The sequence below is a fragment of the Macrobrachium nipponense genome, chromosome 16, assembly GCF_015104395.2.
Source record: "Macrobrachium nipponense isolate FS-2020 chromosome 16, ASM1510439v2, whole genome shotgun sequence".
In the NCBI taxonomy this organism is placed as follows: domain Eukaryota; kingdom Metazoa; phylum Arthropoda; class Malacostraca; order Decapoda; family Palaemonidae; genus Macrobrachium; species Macrobrachium nipponense.
In genome coordinates, this window is record NC_087209.1 from 37,670,690 (window position 1) to 37,686,898 (window position 16,209).

At 44.5% G+C, this 16,209-nt stretch overlaps 1 protein-coding gene across 4 annotated transcripts in view; it reads left to right on the top strand.

Moving 5' to 3' along the window:
- The first annotated feature begins 7,364 nt into the window (after window positions 1-7,364).
- The window catches only part of LOC135195673 (chromobox protein homolog 1-like), a 76,114-nt gene continuing 67,269 nt past the window's right edge, over window positions 7,365-16,209 (top strand). Inside the window, exon 1 of one of the 4 annotated variants that reach the window (XM_064222062.1) lies at window positions 7,365-7,477. Coding sequence is in view for 2 of the 4 variants with exons in the window: in XM_064222060.1 (XP_064078130.1) it covers window positions 7,949-8,015 (67 nt within the window). In the remaining 2 variants the exon portion in view is untranslated. Of the gene's footprint in view, window positions 7,610-7,825; window positions 8,016-16,209 lie in introns of those variants that run through there. The other 3 variants (XM_064222061.1, XM_064222063.1, XM_064222060.1) reach the window with 3 other exon arrangements.

Genomic DNA, 16,209 nt, shown 5'->3' on the forward strand with positions numbered 1-16,209 from the left:
TATAACGTAGAATGTAAAGAAAGAGAGAGAGGTTATCTTTGTCCGTTCAAAACTAGAATTGTTTCCCTATTATGTCAACGCCATGCGATAAGAGACCCCGAAATCTCTGCTCTGTTTTCCTAACCTGTCAACACGTTTGATTAGAGATCTCCATTGTGCTTTGGATTCCTGTCATCACGTCTGATAGGGACTTTTGCTTCGGTCGAATAAGTGTCTTTGTTGAGCAGACTGGTTTCATACGCGTACCTCTTTGCCGAAACCACGTGTAGATTTCACGATTTTTCTGTAAAGTTGTGTCATATTTAGAAGTTTCTAGAAAGATTGCATCAGCTTTCGCCTACCCAAAACGTTTTGAACCCGTCAGGCTCTTGAAGTACCCATACAAGGAAGAGAGTTTCCTTGTAACTTAGAACCCCGTAGCGTTCAGACCTCCTCTCTCTCTCTCTCTCTCTCTCTCTCTCTCTCTCTCTCTCTCTCTCTCTCTCTCTATAATTGTTATTGAAGTAACGTAAAGATTTATACTTAGACATTGGTCACTCGTAACTTTTAGATTTTATATTTCTTAGGGTTATTTAGCATTATTTAGTGCTTTTTGTGGAAATTGAACAAACATTGTACAAGTGTAACAGCGCCTTTCTTTTTCATTTGAGAAATATTGTGAATTGTGGTGAATTTTTGAACAAGCTGCAGCAGAAAAAAAATTGGTAAAGGTAAAGTGTGTTATATTCTTATTAGTTGCAACTAATAACTAATAATTACAGTGGTTTGGTAAAAATTAAACTAATATTTACAGTTGTTTAATGAACAATTTCCATTTTTACACATTGCAAATTTTTCTGTTTTGTGTTTGTTTCATTTGAACTGCATTTATCCATTTTCTTATTGAAGTGGGTGTTTTTATTTTATATTCTGTGTGATTAGTGTTTTTTACAATTTTGGTATTTTCCACATTTTTCTGTGTTTTCATTTGGATTCACAATTTAATTAACTTAGTTATTTTCATTACTTAATTGTTGCATATTTAATTGAATTTAACACTTGTGAATTAATTTGCATTTACTTAGAATTCTTTTCAAGTTTTATTGTTGTCTAGCACTTGTGAATTAATTTCCAAAATTCAATTATTGCCCAACACTTGAATTTTTATTGACTTAATTTTCTTGAATTTTGTGATAAATTGATTTTGATTTAATTTTACTGAATTGATTCAAGAATTAATTAAACTTTGCTTTGTTTTCAAGTAACAGTAATTTTCCCTGATATTGTGAATTTTCACTTATAAATTGTGAGTTGTAATAATAAAATTTTTGTATTTTGTAAATTTTTATAAGGGTTTCTTTTCACCAGTATGATTATATTTATGTTAGGTAGAAACATAAAGTGGTAATTGATGAGTTTTCCTTCAATTTACTTGAAGTGACTTGGAACCAGGGAAGTACTTAGACTTCTGAAATCAGGGAAATACTTAGACTTTTAAAGTTGTTGATGGAGTGATGCCCTTTGATTAATTTAATTACTTAGAATATTACCTCACACCTGTTTTGATGAACTTAGTCTGATTTTCTGCAATACTGGTAAGTTGTTAAGGGATCACAGTTGCCTTTAGAGTATTCAGTCGTTTAGTACCTGTGATGAAGGTTCAGGTGTCTGGCTGTTGTGAGGTAACAATTAATGAATGGTAAGTGTAGTAACCAGATACTTGGCACTCGTCACTATATATATATATATATATATATATATATATATATATATATATATATATATATATATATATATATATATAGTTGAGATCCAGTGAGACAGCCGTGCCTGAATTGACAGGAGGTACCACCATGGGAGAACCGAGCCAAGGGTAAGTGGCTTGTTCATGAACTTACCAGGATGGTGTACATATCACATGGGACTTAAATGTCACTGGTTGAATGATTGGGCTAGGTGTCGGGTGACCGAACCCAGTTGTACCCCATACATCAATGTGCATATCAGAATAAGGTGGAAAAAGGATAGCCTCTCAACCTTAGTCAAGAGCTCATAAGGGCAAGGGTAAATTCAATCACAGGCAAAAGGAAGACCCACTTGAGCAAATGTTGTCTTTGTGAGGAAGACAAGAAAAATGAAGGTTTACCTACACCCTTGGCCTCTGTTCATCATAAGCCTGAACATGATGGTATGTAATGATTTCAACCAGTGTGCTATTGTTCCAGGAGATTGGTGAAATGCTGCTTAACTTGCTGGGTAAGATTGCTCAGATGTTTGCACCAAACTTGGTTTATTGTGAACAAGGGAACCTAAGCACTTGGTACTCACAAAGTGAGTCTACTTGAACCGGACAAATGTTCTCATGAGTAGCAGACATTCGCACCATTGTCCATGCCAGATATGCTGCAGGGCAGGGGAGCAGTCCTGTCACGGCCAAAGCCACTGACACAGATCTTGTCATCGGCCTGAGTGTGTTCCCAACTCTACAAAGCATGGGTCTGCAGCAGCTATGGCTCGCATTTGGCCCAGGACAGAGCCTTTGATGGATTGGCATCCACAACCTGTACATGATGGTTAAAAGAAGGGCAAAGGCATGCCATTTTTCATGCATTTACAGGTTGTGATGCGGTCTCAGCCTTCAGAGTAAAAAAAAAAAAAAAAAAAAAAAAAAAAAAAAAAAAAAAAGAAAAAAGCATTGCAGACATGTACATTTTTCCAGAAGCCACCCCAGTTTTTTCCAAACTCGGCAAGTACCCACTAACCATCGAAGATGGTGATTTGAAGATATGAAAAGGTTTGTGGTTCTCATGTATGACAGGTCACGCACTGTTGACAGTGTGGACGAGGCCAGACTTGAAATGTTTGCCAGAAAGCAGAGACCACATGAAGCCATCCCTCCAACCAGAGCAGCTCTGCTTCAACACACCAAACGTTCAGAATATCAGGCAGGTTGTGTATGGAGTAAGGCAATTTAGGGACATCCAGAAACACAGAGTCGAGCTGACTGGGGTTGGGAAAAGAATGGAGATGACTGGAAAGTCTTCTGAACAGCCACCTCCCCCATTGCAAAGTGTTGTAAACAGCTTACAAAGTGTGGCTGCAGTGTGGTTGCCGTGACAGATGCAAATGCTACAGCCTTGGGCTAACATGCAAAGCTTTGTGTAGCAGCAAATGTGAGGTCCAAATGATGTTTCAGATACATCTGCATGAAAATTTCGTACACTAAAGGGTGACACTATGCATCTTTAAAATCTTGTGTTCATTTCAGGCTTAAAAAAGACATTGAGACCGTGCTCGAACATAAGATCTTAAAGATACTTTGTTATCATACTCCATCATAGTCTTGAGCTTGTATACTTTTCAGTAGCATTATGGGGTCCCTTTTCAAGATGTAATATTGATAATAGCACAATACAAATGCTGTAAAAAGATTCTCTGGCCTCATAAATGTAGGCATAGATAAAAAGTTCATGTCAATCTTTCTCAGCTGCAGAGTCATCACGCAAAATGTTCATTACAGCCATTATGTACGCCATCTTTATCACAGTAGTAAATATAGTAGTAGGAGCTCTGGTGATATCCTCAATTATCTTTTTTACTCAGGAAGACATTATCTGAATAATACATAATGATTTCAACAATGATTTACTCCGTGTCAGAATCGAAACAAGTAGCGGCCATCTTTAGAAGTTGCGGCCATATTGAATATTTGCGTGGACACCCTGTTTTTTCAAAAGAGGGGTTTAAAATGAGCACTTGTGCCAAATTTCATGCTTGTATCACAAACTGCAGTATTCTTCTACTTATCTGCTGCGCTAAAATGGTAACATCGGCTAAACCCTCACTTTCACTCTAGAAGGGTTGAGTAACAGCAACTACTGCTACTTTCCTGCACCTCAGTAACAAAATGCATTTCCTATAGTTGAAGAGAAAACATATTAGTTATGACTTTAGTTGCTTCTGGGTAAACGTATTGAATAAAATGTATGACAAATAAAAATATCAGAGAATGACCAGTGGTGTCTCTAAGGCATAACATTGTCACAATATTTCTTGCATGCGAGATAATAGTGGTGAATGGTGTGAGTGCTCAGGAGCCTGACAAGCTGCTGATGGGTTCTGTGTGTGTACATGTATGATATGGCTGTATTTGATAAGTTGTCTGTAAATGTGGTCTATCCACAATCCACCAAATTTTCCTTAAGGAATATGGTTATATATATATATATATATATATATATATATATATATATATATATATATATATATATATATATATGGGGGGGGATACATCCACAATAGTGTAAAATCCTTCTGTAGTTTTATAAAATATGTATTACTTGCACAGCAACTTATAGCTTTCGACCATCAGCTATGGTCTTGTTCACTAAAATGTTAGTGAACAAGACCACAGCTGATGGTCGAAAGCTATAAGTTGCTGTACAAGAAATATATATCTTATAAACTACAGAGGATTTTACATCATTTTGGATTGTATCCATCCCCATTTATTTAAAGGCATGCATAGACCTAGCTTCTGCATATATATATATATATATATATATATATTATATATATTATATATATATATATATATATATATATATATATATAAAATAAAGCTTTTATTGGCGGCATAAAATACACTGGAGTGAATCCTCTATACATAGAAGTTAAACTGCAAAATACTAAAAAGTAGATACAAACAAAAATTACAGATTTAATACATATGCGTTTCTATATAGAAAGATAAATGAACATACGGAAAGAGATAATGTGGATGATGTTAAGGATTCTTACTAGGGAAGATATTTGTTGAACACACTTAATTTTTTTTATATGGAAGCAAATTAAGTGTGTTGAAGTGCGTAAACAGGAGAGTGATTGGTTTACTGTTCAAGTGGGCTAAGACAAGGGCGTGTTATGTCCAATGGCCGTTTAATATCTTTATAGATGAAAGGATGTGAGTCGTCAGAGAGAGGTCGATGATATATCGTGGTTCAGTGCAGGGGCGCCATTTCAGATTTTTGTTGGGGTGGGTTATTTTTTTTTTTTTTTTTTTTTTTTGTGGGGGGGGTGTGGTGGCAAAGACGGTTTTGGGCGAGGGAAGCGAACCTAATCAGCTGGTTTTTATTTTTTCTTTATTTTTTAGCTATTTTGTGTTATTTGAAGCTACATGAGCAAGGTATTTCAGCAGAAATTATATACTCCCACTTCTGTTTGTTTATCTCATCACTGGTAGCTAGTAGCAAGGATCAAGAAACGTAATATTTCCGAGAAATTTCGTATACTTATGATTGCACAATTAAAAAGAAAACATGCCGCTACTTCTTGGGGCTTGGGGGTGAGGGGGGCAAGTTGAGGCTTTGCGGGGGGGGGGGGGGCAACTTGAGTCTTGGGGAGCAGTTGCCCCCTCCCAAATAACGCCCCTGGATCAGTGGATGTAGGTGCAAAGTTGTGGGAAAACAAAATGAGTCATGAATGGAGTTTGGCGTGTAATGCTATAGGAAGGCGGGGCTAGAGAAGAGAAACTGCAGAAACTATAGTGAAAGAACCTGCAAATGTCGCAGGAGAAGTTGAGAGTGAATATGAACAAGAGCAAGATTATGGAGAATTATGGAAGCCAGGAAGCTTGAGTAATAAATGTTAATTTGTATCGTGGAAGAATGTAAGCAATTTGTTTCATACAGGCATTTAGGAGCAAATATAATGATGACGCTAAACTGATAATAGGCGAAGAAAGAGAAAAGCAAGGTGCGTGCAAAAGACTGGAAGACAAACAACGTCCACGGAAGCCAAGGCGGAAATGTGAACGGGGTTTTTTGGAAGTGAAGTATGAATGCAAATGAAAGGAATAAGGTTGAATCTGTTGCGATAAATTAGGTGTGTAAAAAGAAACTTAAAGGTAATAAAAACATGTGCGCAGAAGCAGTATACGAAGCCTATCATAGCTGAGAGGATGAATTAAAGTAGTTTGAGATGGTTTGGTGGAAAGAGTGTGCAATGCAGAGATGTCAGGAGAGACGGCAAGAGAATGACACGGAAAGTGATGGATAAATAATACACTTGGGGTATCAGGAAAGGAATGCTTTAATATCATAGGCAGCCGAGTGTGTGCAAATTACAGGTGTAAACGTGGCAGTGGGTAAGGATGTTTGCCACACTGCTGATGTGCCACCTGTGTAGCAGGCCTGTACCGAGGCGGGTAGGGGCGGGTTGGAAGTCAAAGGACCCCCCCAAAATTTCTGGAAGTCCATATTTTCTGTGACTATCCTTTTCATTGTACTGCACTTATAAAGTGATAAATAACAATCCTTTGTTTTTCGGTGTCTTTTTTTTTATATAAATTTTGTTATTAAACATATCCATCATTTTTTAGTAGTAGGAAATACAAGTGATAATAGGAATATGATAGAGGCCACCGTATTTGTAAATGATTGTAAGTAAAATTCTGTAATCCAGTCAGTAGCTGAATAACATCTAATCTGGTAGAAAGGCATAGACCGCACACCCAAATTTTTGTTCTTCTTAATGTAACTAAAACAACATTTTCAAGTATTTCGTATTGTATATAAGTATATATGCATTGACATTTATAGAAGAAAAGGTCCAATTTTGGAAAAACGACCGCCCACACAGTTAAACACTATGAGTACAGGCCTGTGTAGGTGTTTAAAGCGAGTAGTGACATGGAACTTTTCTACACAGTCGGTTCATCCACGAATCAGCCGTTAACATAATGAATATTAGTGTCAATAGTGTTATTTTTCCCAAGACCCATTTCATATTAGGGAAAATGATTCTTTTTCTCTCCTCTCTATACACAGACTCGGATACGCACACGTGGAAAATCATATACATACACACACACACACACACACACACACACACACACACATATATATATATATATATATATATATATATATATATATATATATATATATATATATATATATATATATATATGACTATAAAAATGCCTATTCTCGCCTGCGTTCATAAACACTATTTACTTAGGAGAGCCGTCAAAGAGCTCAACTCTTTACTTCTGTAAGATTGGCCCAGCCCCATCTCAATATTCATTACAGCTATCAACATGTCGTGTGATACATTTTTATATATACCTACCTAATATTCTGACGCATGCAACTGGAAGTGGTGATATTCCCCAGATAATGAAAAGATGATTAGGTCTCCGATAATCAAAACCGCCATAACAAATTGACTCCTTTACGCGGGAACGAGAAATTAGTCAGCTGAACATTTAAATTTTAAAAATATTACATAGAAATATAAATACATTCAGAATTTGAATATAGAAAGTAGATTTATTTATTAATAAATATGATTTGCAAGCAAAACTTAAAAATTAGTCTTTTAATATTTAGTTGGTAAATACACTGATGCTCAATTGACTAAAGCTCTAACGAAGATCGCGTCCCGTCCGGCCATTGTTGAGCGCAGTTTAAACATCCAAATATATAAGTATTTATAGGCAAGTGTCCAGAATAGTCTACAAGTGCTTGAAGCGAACAAGCATAAGTAGATTGTAAGCTAGGTAGGTTAGGCAGGTGACTGAAACTTTGGCCTCTAGTGGTGGTTTCTTCTGGCGTCCCTTCACTAATGGGTACGTCAAGAATAATCTTTTGTGCTTCTTATCTTTAATGTTTGTCTTCTGCTGTTCTGCACATGTTACTTTTAATTTCTTTCGCCTTCCGTTCTCACGTTTCATTGAATTCTTGGTGTCAAGGCTTTAAAGGACGTGACCCGTGGAGACTAGGTTGTGACTGTTAGGAGCCTTTGCCTCATCGTCTTTGCCAAGCCTGGCAGTGAAGGCTCACCGCAGCTGACGATTTAGCTGACTGACCGTTGATGTGGCATGTTACTTTTAAGGAGTCATTCCACCTGTGTATTTGCTTTAGTGTTTTGAGTGTAAAGACGGCCCTAAATCCTGTACCCAGTGGTGATGAATGAACTTGTACGGGGGAAGAAGTCTGCCTTAACCATGTTGACGAAGTCGACCCATGCTGACGGTATGTTTTTTCAAGCGGTGTTTTTACAGAGGACGGCTTAGGGTATTCCCACATTTCTCCTGGTTGGCCATCAGTCATCAGAGGTCCATTCTCTAATGTATTCCTATGGGAAAGTGTAATATACAAGCCTATGGCCTATCTTTCTATGCCAAACCCGTAGTGGTAAAACTGAAAATCTACTACCCACTGCAGACAGGTTCCCTCCACTCACAGACTGCAGTAATTACCAAGCTTGTTTTTGCTTGCCATTTGTTTATAGTATTGGTAATTCTAGGCAATAACTCTGCATGGGTTGCAAGGAATATTCCTGCGAATAGCCTATATGACAGCCACCAGGGATTGGGCTGTCAAATGTATTTTGCTGTTTAGTACTAGCCCCTGGGGGTTAATTACAGTTGACCCCCCAAAAATAATGGTAAATTCTTTAGAAGCAACCCAATTATTATATGAAACTTATTTCCAAAGAAATACCCGACACGGAGTTATTACCTAGATCCGCCATATTACTATTTACTGTTTTGTTTATGTTTTAAAGCTCATCATAGGGTCCATTCTCTCTAATGTATTTTTATTGGAAAGAGTAATATTGTAATATATCTTTCCATGCCAAACATTGTAAAATTGAAAACCTACTCCCCTCCGCAGACAGGTTCCTCCACTCACCAACTGAAGTATTTACCAAGCTTTTTATGTTTTTGCTTGCCATTTGTTTATAGTATTTACTGTTTTGTTTATGTTTGAAAGGCAATCTTTTATGCTTAGCCTATATTTAGCTACTGCCTATTTTTTGATTTTACATTCATCCCTAAAAACTGCCCATATGGCATGGAACAGAACTGCTGGGTACCAAACGGAAGGTTGCAGTTATGAAAAATGCAAATTGATTGAAGATTTAGGGTAAAACACCGCATGGTACAGGGGTGGACCATGTACGATCAATGTGTACAACCCCTAATAAAGTACATTAGGTATAACGCGTCCTGACATTGGAGATGGGCATCAGACGCGACTTGTTATTGGTGAGAAACGGAGCTAAAGACCTCTACTCCGGTGTCAGGACGCGTTATAATGTACTTTTCTTGGGGATGTACACATTGATCGTACATGATCCACCCCTGTACCATGTGGTTTTTTACCCTATAATCATTGAGTGACTGACCTGCCACTCTACATAAGAAGTTTACTTCAGCCAGTGGTGGGGAGATACATCAGTTAGGCTATCCTAATGTACCTATTTAAGAAATATAGTGTTTACTGAGAGATTGACCTGCCAATCAGATTACTAGGCTGAGTTACTTTAAACTTGTGGGTTGAATGTGCATATGGTTATGACTGGACTAGGTTATGGTATTTCTACAGAAGCAATCCGCGGTGGCCTAGACTATGGCAATTGACGCTTTCCTATGTTATACTTACTGAACAAGCATTTAAAGCAATATTTATTCGGACAACTGTAATTAACCCCCAAGGGCCAGTGCTAAACACCGCGAAATACATTGGACGCCCCAATTCCTAGCGGATGTCGTATCCGTGGTTACGTTCCTTGCAGTTCGTGTGGAACTATTCTTTAGAATTACCCTGCAAGAAACGTAACCGCGGATACGACATTCGCTAGGGATTGGGGCGTCCAATGTATTTCGCCGTGTTTAGTACTGGCCCCTGGGGGTTAATTACAGTCGTCCGAATAAATATTACTTAAAATAATTGTTCAGTAGGTAAAACTGCGTAGAAAAACCGCAACTGCTGTAGTCTGGGCCGCCGCGGATAGGTACCCTAGATCTAGGCTACTTACATTTACACAAACAAACCTAATCTTTCTTAGAATGCCAGGTCCTAACCAGATCTTGTTTACTTAACCTAAATTAGGTTGCCACAAGTAGCAATTGCTTATTTTTGGGAGCGAGTGCAGATCTGCGGACAGCTGGTTTTCTTGTTATTGTGTGCTGTTAGTAAGAACGTGGTGGAACGGCGCTTCGTGCTTTAGGGGAAATGACCAACTGGACTAGCTGATCCAGTTTTGGCCGTGTGTGGACCCACCCTTTGAAAAAGTACTTTCTAACATCTCATGACACTGGAGATGAGCACCAGTCGTGAGTCATCGGTGGCGAGAGCAACAACTCGAGACCTCTACTATCCTTTTGAAGTAGTTTCTCCAAAGTTAGGAATCAAGGTCATATTTTAAGATTAAACAGGTTAAGGAAAGTTTAGCTATGCGCAGTGCAAACATACCTCCAAGGCGCTTTCAAAATTTTTACTTATTAAAACCCCAAAAATTTAGAAGATTGACACTATCTCACCGTTTGCGGAGTCTCTTGTGTCAATAAACTCTCCATTCCATGTGCTAAATCCGCACACCACTTGTATCTATAGACACTGGGGCACTTTCTTCACAACAATCGTAAACAATGACACCAACTGTCTGGTATCCAAGGAAACTCAATTTTTTGGTAGAAAGAAGCATGCACTAGATAATTATTTAAATAAATTGTGAAACAACAGTATAAGGTCATGAATTGCATAGTTTAATTTACATGTTCATGATAATTAATTTGAAAATATTCGTTTTTGAAAATTAACAGGATTCCTGACTCAAATATCAACAGTTTTGCTGTGAACAATACCTACGGTGTTGTTCGCGCGCTCCTATTGTTTATCAGTGTTGCCAATTGCTATGTGTTTACCCTCCAAACTGGGTATAAGACTTAAACAAAACGGGAGAAATAAGTGAAATTAGCGTATTTATTTGTAGTATATATATGTATTAGAGCAATTTTATCATTATTGCATTACTATGACAACTAGAATTCATGGAAACAGTTTGTAAATGCATCGGCATATGTGTGAAACTCCAGTAAATTGGCAGCGATTAAATTTTGCCGTCGTCTCGGCCATGACAAGGCTAGAAAAATTGGAGTGTATCTAATTTAGAAATATCTGTAATTTTTCAGGGTTAATTTGGTTGCAAAAAAGGGATAATAGACATGAATTAAAATAAACAATTGTTCTGATACGTATTACAAACCATCGGTCCTTTAACAATAGGAAGGTAACTAGCGGCAGCTGGAATGGTCGTAAGCTTCAAACAAGGGAGTTCGGTAGTTAACTTCTTGTCCGACAGTGGGCGCGCCGTGCGACTGGGAGGTGAAGAATCACTTTTGCTTTTGGCCGTGTGGCTGGAGGACGTGTTCGTCATCGCTCTCTGCCCGCTTTATTGTCGTATGCTTTGGTTGTTTGTTGGTTTCTTCAACTTGGTTTGTCAGTGTTGTGAAAGTGATTTTGTAAGTACGTACTTTCTTATTTCTTTTATTACATTGAATTATGGATCCTCGGGCAATGGAGCTATCCCCGCGCCCCCCCATCAGCCGCAGTGTGTGCCCTGGTTGGAGGGCCGTAAGTGCGAAGTCTTCCGCTCCTTCCCAGAAATTGATCCTCATGTCCTTTGCGCTCTGTGCTGAGGGCGTGAATGCTCTCGGGCCGAGCCATGTAATTTGTGTTGAAATTGGTCGGAGGTGCAGTGGGTGCTGTACGAGGGTAGGAAGAAGCGTAGACCTGCCAAGGAGTCGTTGGAAAGCTCTCCAACGACTCCCTTGGTTACGGACACTTCGTCTTCTTTCCTGCCCCCAGCTCAGCTCACGCGTATGGCACCTTCTCCTTCGGGGGGGGGGGGGTTTCTCGGTCCTTCTCTTCACCCGATCCGTCGAGCGTAGAGGAGGGGGCGAGGTACCCCGATGTGCAATTGTATTCGGGGTCTTCCTTCCGTTCGTTGGGGTTGGGGTTCGCCCCCCCCCCCCCCTGCACAAGGGGGAACCCCTCCTAATTACCCGACTGTTGCTTCCTCAGGTGCTCCTGCTGCGGGTGATGACCTTGGCCAGGTGTGGGTGTTGCTGGGGCTCCAGGGCACGCCGAGCGTCCAGGGGCTGCTCCAGCATCTGGCAGGGGCTGTGCCGGTCACCCATGGAGCGGTGACCACCACTACTACCACTGTCTTGACTCAGGGTACGCCGCCCCTCCTCACTTGGTCTACACCCCGCATGTGATGTCTGTGACTCCAAAGGCTGTTGTGCAGGGCCCGATCGCTCCCGGGTTTTTCGTGCTGCCAGCCCCTGACTTTTGATACCCGAAGAGTTCTCCCCTGGACCTTCCGCTGGTACCCAGGATGTTGCTGGCTGCTGCCCCGTCTCCTGTTGTACCTGACCTGTCTGCTGTGCCTGCTGTTCCTGCTGGTCCCTCCGGACAGGTGCAGCCGGGCCCTGTTGCTTCGGCAACAGCAGCCCCGGCTCCATCCTGGATGGAGGACCTGATGTCTGTCCTGAGGGAGCTGATGATGAAGAAGAGGAGGAAGGTGTCGTCGTCGTCTTCGTCGTCGCCTGCTGCCGCCTCTTCCCCTTCGACTTCCAAGACTTCCAAGCGAGGAAGAAGAAGGCTGCCTCCTCCCCCCTAAGAATGCTCCTTCAGGAACTTCTAAGGGCCTGTCTCACTCCTGTGGGACGGGGGGTTCTTCCGCTGGCCCTCCTGCTCCTTCGGGAGTGGGGCCCGTCTCCTTCGGCAAGGAAGATGACGGGGACCAGAGGGGTACCGGCTAACACCGGTACTTCCTCGCCTGGTGCTAGGGGCGCTGCCGCTATACCAGGTTCCGGCTCGGCCTCTTGTTCGCCAAGGCTCAGGTGTCCGAGTTCGCTCTGCGCCAGGACCAAGGCACAGAGCGGAAGGCTGGCGAGAGCCGCTCAGGTGACTCTCGCCAGGCCAGCGGCCGCTCTCGCAGCGACCAGCTGGTTACCAGGGTTGACGTGCTGGTCCCTGGCCGGTCACGGGCTGAGGCTGGTAAGAGGTCCCCTCGATTGCAGGAACCAGGCCCGGCTGGCCCAGCGGTTTTGACGCGCCGTGAGGACACACACCGGTCCCACCGCGACAGTGGTCTCTGCAGGTCCCCTGACCGCCGCTCCCACCGGGACCGGACAGATAGGGGGACCAGCAGCAGCTCCCCTGACACACGGGACCGGGGCCGCTGTTCTCAGTCCAGCCTCTCCCCTGGAGCCGCTTGCCCCAGGGGAGCGGTGTGACCAGGCCTGCAGCTCGATTGCCACCGCGGGTTGGCGATCGCATGCAGCCCCCCAAGCACACCGGTTCTGCCAGTGAGCGAGGGGGGGAGCGTCAGGTCTTCCTCTCCTGTTCCTTCAACTTCCTTGGGTTACACCGGGAAGGGCGAGGCAACAAGGAGTGATCGGATCCCTCCACGACGCCCTACGTGCCAGGCACAGTCCTCTGATCGACCAGGTCGTACACGCAAGTGGCAGGAGGAGACCGGGAGGGGTCTGTCGCTGTTCCTCCTGAAGGAGGAGGGTCTCGGGAGTCGTTCTTGCTGGAGGGGCTTGACGGTCCTTCTCCTCAAGATGCGGTCACTCCTGAGATCCAGAGGAATTTTGCTTAGGTCATTGCGCTGATTCTTCAGCACAACGACCTCGGGGAAGGATCGCCGCTCCCACCTTATGAGCCCACGTCCCGGCTCGAGTCTTTCTTGGGGCCTAAAAAGGAACCCAGGGTGATGGTGGGTCTGCCGCGATCGGAGCTGGCCGACTCAGTGCTAGGCCAGGTGGACTCGCTTGTCCGGACAGGAGGGTTCGCTTTGGTCTGGCAGGTCGTCTAAGCTACTTCCTCCTCCTCTACTGCGACAGAGAAAATTCTACGGGCCATCCGAGGATCCGATGCCGCCCAAACAGGTTAACCCGGAGCTAGCCAGGCTAACTCCGGGAGTGTCTCTGCAGCAGATCCTGTCGGAGAACCTCTGGTTCTCGCAGCAGGAGGCACTTGCCCTGGAATCCACCGCCATGGCGGCTTTCCAGGCAGTCTCCTGGCTGGACCTGTGGTCCCTCACAGTGTCCAAGGTCACGTCCACCTCCGGGAATATTACTTCTGAAGGGGACCTGGCTTTCAGGAGACTTTGCCAGTCTGGGGGTAGGGCCATCCCCTACCTCGCCCACCAGACGGTAAACCTGTGAGCCAGCCTGGTACTTGGGCGTCGGGACACAGTCCTTACCCGAGTGTCCAGGGCGGCTGGGCGTGAGGCGGCATTAGGACTTCGCAACGGACCTGTACGGAGTTCTTCCTCTCTCTTCCCAGGAGAGATGATGGACGTTGCGGTGGAAAGACATTGCACTGATGACAGTGACCGTCTGGTACACCAGGCAGTTTCGAAGGCTTCTGGGCAGCCTCGATCAACTGCGGCCAAGCCTAAGAGTTTGGTTTTTCTTCCTCGGCTGCTAAGACGGTTGCCTCGTCTAAGCCCCGTGGAAAGACTGCCTTCGACTTCTGCCAGGGGAGGTCGCTATCAGCCCCCCTCCCAGCCCTCCTTTCCACGAGGAGGTGCAGGGAAGAAGTCGAAGAGAGGCGGGAAATGCTAGGGACGGCGTTCCCCCTCACCTGCTGCTGGAAGTGGGGGGGTTCCTGGTGAGCCATTGGGCAACATGGCAGCACTACGGTGCCGAGACCTGGATAGCAGACGTCTTTCTGGAGGGATATCTGCTACCCTTCGAATCTCGGCCAACCCTCCCCTCCAACCCGGTCCATCTTCAGACCTATATTCCGGGAACATCTGAGGACGTAGCCCTTCGACAGGAAGTCAAGACCATGCTGAGCAAAGGCGCTGTGGAGATCGTCAGGGATCGGTCACCGGGCTTCTACAGCCGCCTTTTCCTGGAGGAGAAGTCTTCGGGGGGCTGGCCCCCGGTGATAATCTTTCTCCCCTGAACCGATTTGTTCGTCAGTCTCGGTTCACGATGGAGACTGCACATTCCGTGCTCGACTCTATCAGGGAGAACGATTTCATGCTTTCAGTGGATTTGAAGGACATGTATTTCATGACACCTGTCCATCAATCCTCCAGGAAGTACCTCTGCTTCATCCTCGACGGGACGGTGTACCAATTCAGGGCACTGCTTCGATCTCTCAACCGCCCCAGAAGTGTTCACGCTTGTGTCTGCTTGGGCCCACTCGTCCGGGATACGTCTTCTGAGGTATCTCGACGACTGGTTAGTCCTGCTCCCGCTCGCAGTTGCTACGGGACAGGGATCGACTTCTCGAGTTCTGCCGCAATCTGGGTATCGTGGTGAACTTCGAGAAGTCCGATCTCGAACCCAAGCAGAGGATGAAGTACCTGGGTATGCTGATCGACACTGTAGCAGGGCGAGTCTTCCCCCGCAGACTCGCGGATCAGCAGATTCAGGGAGGCAGCCGACCGGTTCCTGTCTCGGCAGGAACAGTCGGCTCAACAATGGCAAGTCGTGCGGTCTCTTCAGTGGAGACTAAAGGAGAGTTGGTCACAGGCACAGGACCCACCGTACTTCCCCGTGTCCCTCACGGAGGAGGTGAGGCTGGACGACAGGAACCTCTTAAGAGGAGTGCCTCTCTGCCCCCCCCCCTTGGGGAGATGTTGCTGTTCTCAGACGCATCCACCGAGGGATGGAGCGCACACCTGGAGGAGTTGATGGCTGCAGGAGTGTGGGACCATCACAACAAGCACCTTCACATCAATGTCCTGGAACTCAAGGCAATGTTCCTCGCTCCCCAAGAGTTCCGGGACCGCTTGATGGGACACTCGGTGGTGTTGATGTGCGACAACACCACGGTAGTGGCATACGTCGACAAACGGGGGCCTAGTGTCCCTCCCATTGCACCAGTTGACTCTACAGGTGCACGAGTGGGCCGTGGCTCACTCGGTAGAGCTGTCAGCTCGCTACATTCCAGGCAAGAGGAATGTAGTAGCAGACAAGCTCAGCCGTCGGGATCAGGTGATAAGGACCAAATGGTCCCTACACCAGGACGTGGCGGATACGAATGGTCCCTACACCAGGACGTGGCGGAAAGGCTCTTCAACCTGTGGGGGCGTCCAGTAGTGGATCTGTTCGCCACCCGGCACATCAGGAAACTCCAGGTTTTCTTTTTAGCCGTGCCGGACCCATGGGCAGCTGCAGAGGACGCTCTTCAACCCCCGTGGGACACCCTCTTCGCTTACGCCTTTCCCCCCATTCAGCCTGATTCGCAAGGTTATCAGCCGAGTGCTGGCCACCCCGAATCTCAGGATGATCCTGGTGGCTCCCAAATGGCCCCAGGCCGTTTGGTATCCGGACCTGCTGGCTCTGCTTGCAGAAGCACCAAGGGAGATTCCCCCTTGGCACAACCTTCTCGTACAGCCACACGT